The 2,607-nt window shown below is 39.0% G+C and overlaps 1 protein-coding gene across 1 annotated transcript; it reads right to left on the bottom strand.

Annotated features, from left to right (window-relative positions):
- Positions 1-5: 5 nt before the first annotated feature.
- LOC112465542 (multidrug resistance-associated protein 4-like) lies at positions 6-2,601 on the bottom strand (the record flags this gene model as incomplete). The annotated part of the gene is made up of 5 exons (XM_025033126.1): positions 2,580-2,601; positions 1,869-2,361; positions 1,345-1,575; positions 413-652; positions 6-179 (listed from the first exon to the last, which is right to left on the bottom strand). Coding segments are annotated over exons 2-5 (1,009 nt in total), but the record flags the coding sequence as incomplete, so codon positions are not given.
- Between the last annotated feature and the right edge of the window lie 6 nt (positions 2,602-2,607).

Genomic DNA, 2,607 nt, shown 5'->3' with positions numbered 1-2,607 from the left:
CGGCGGATTGTCCGAGGTAATGGGTCCCTCCTGGGGAAGATTTGTGTACTGAAGAACTCTTTCTACGGAGGTCATCAGCGACATCGTCTCGGTGGACTGCTTTATGCCGTATTGCAAGCAACCGATCAAGATCAACGATTGCGATATTGCCAGACCTACCTGACTGTCTTCTACACTGTCTGTATTATGAAGATAAACGGAAGGATTAGTAAAAGCTCGAAGATTTCTCACGATCGTCGAAATGTATTTTCCAACTTATATACTAATCACTCGCGGAAATAAAAAATTGCTTAGATATCGAAGGATTCTATTAATTTTTTGTAGCTTTTTGTACGTTCTCGAAATATTTCAAAGTTATGAAGAATGATATTTAATCTTCAATAAGAATGTTTTACATAATTATATAATTTACCATTTTTGCTCATCAATACTAGGGAGAAGCAAAGCACGGCAAGGAACAGGCACATGATTAGATCGGTAAAGATACCGAAGACTGACGAGCTTGATAAGAAGAGGTACCACGTGCCGCTGTGACGGTCTTGTAACACGTCGAACTGTTTTCGCATCATCTTCTCGATTTTGACGCCGCCACTTCTAATCGTCGGCAGGCCGTTCAGCGTAGCATTCACATGCGAGAATAACGGGCTCTTGGCTAAAAACGCAAACGCAAATAAACTGGAACTTACAAATTCTGCGTGAGAACTTACAGATCTAAGTTTGATGGCAAAAGTCAAACGGAATCTAAGAGTTAAGTGGATCCTAAAGCCGTCTGTAATACCGGCTTTTTTTCTTAGCACTAATCTTTTAATTAGCTTTATAGAAATGCAAAATTCTTGTCTAGAATTAAAGTACGCATCAAAATCTAGGTCATGGTGGTCAAATTTATATCGAAACCGAGAAAAAATTAATATTTTTGTTAATTTTTGGTATACGTGATGACAATATTTGCTTTGTACAAAAATTCCACGATAAATATCCACAAAATTAGACCGGCATGACCTAGGGACAACATTTAAGAACAATATCGTGCAATTAGATCTAAGATTGAAAACCTAGAAAAAAAGATTAGTGTATATAACTTTTATATATGCAAAAGCACATTCAGGTTGACAGGATAAGCAATATTGCGTGTGGCAAGAGATGGCGCAGTAATCGAACAAAGACAGATGCCTCTCGTTAGACAAGGACAGATATAGATATATGACAAGAAAACAGAATTAGAAATGTTGACATTACCGACGTCGAGGAAGTTCAGCCTTCACTTTAGGATCCCCTTAAGGAGATGAGTCGCGCGTATTCCCTCTCGTTCTTTTCTAATAAAGAGTTTCTCGTTCCAATACTTACTTACGCCTTCGAGACGTTTGACGTTTTGAGCGGTTTTCAGGTAGAATATCGTCGCGAAGTAAAACAAGATGACCAGTACTACTATCGGTATGAGCATCCATGGATTAATTATCGCTTCCATGGTGAATATACCGCATACTACGCAAAACACTTGGAGCGCCTCTAACATGACTTTGGGCAGGTACTCGTCCATGGTGCCCATGTCCTTCGAAAATCTATTTAAAATTCTCCCTGAAACAAAAAAACGATAAATATAAACAAAGGTTTAACAGAAATCTGGAATTAAAACCGTTGTTTCGATGATTCAGACTTTTTACTATATAAATATCCGTAAAAGGATCTATGCCAATCGTCCCGCATATCTTTATGAATAAGTATAAAATAAAAACCATTCGATAAATTCGAACTCGACTAAAATTTGTTAGTCTTATTTCTTCCGGATTTAAAAATTCGTAAACTCTTCAACATTTCTCTTCGACGCCACAATTTCCTTTGCCTATTGTGATCTCACGATTACTGCTCACCAGAAGGATTAGTGTGGAAGAAGGACATGCGCGCCTGTACCAGATTGGAGAACATGGAGTTGTGCAGGTTGCAGCTCGAGTTCATGCAGATTTTCATGAAGAGGAAGCTCCGGAGCAGAGTGGTAACAGTACAGGCGATGATGCAGAATGTGTATACGTATATAGCATCTACAGTACTGAGCAGGCCGTCTGAGTTCAGCGTAAAGATCGACCCAAGGAAACTGTCGTTGTACATGTTTGCGAACTCTTTGGCCTCACTAGTGTTGTTAATGTGCCTGACAGTCTCCAAGTTGGTCCAATACGAAAGCCAGTAATCATTCCCTGTGGTGGCAACCTGACTGATAACGAAGAGCAGCAGCAACATGAACAGGGTAAAGTAGTTGCCGCCGTGGTGGAAATATTCCTTGTACACTCTGCCAGATAGTCGGCCGCGTGCTATTATCTCGGCTTCCGGGCTGTTCTCCGCATAATCCGAATCCTCAATATCCGACTGCTGCACGGCAACAAAATAACAATCTAATTACTTGTTTGACCTTTGCAACGGACACAGCTCGATAGAGATAGTCGCGCTATGATCATAAAAAATGTTAATAAAACAGTGTTAAAAAAATTAATGATGGTTTAAAACAAATCTGATATATAAAAAATGTCAATAGTTTCTGTTTTTTATTTTAATTTTAAAAAACTGTTGGCAGATAAGGATTTTCTTACAATGATGGAACTTGCGGTTGATAATTTA

The sequence above is a fragment of the Temnothorax curvispinosus genome, unplaced genomic scaffold (genome assembly GCF_003070985.1).
Source record: "Temnothorax curvispinosus isolate PA1 unplaced genomic scaffold, ASM307098v1 QBEX01001515.1, whole genome shotgun sequence".
Classification (NCBI taxonomy): domain Eukaryota; kingdom Metazoa; phylum Arthropoda; class Insecta; order Hymenoptera; family Formicidae; genus Temnothorax; species Temnothorax curvispinosus.
The sequence above is the reverse complement of the archived record's forward strand: the minus strand, read 5'-3'. Positions and strand labels throughout refer to the sequence as shown.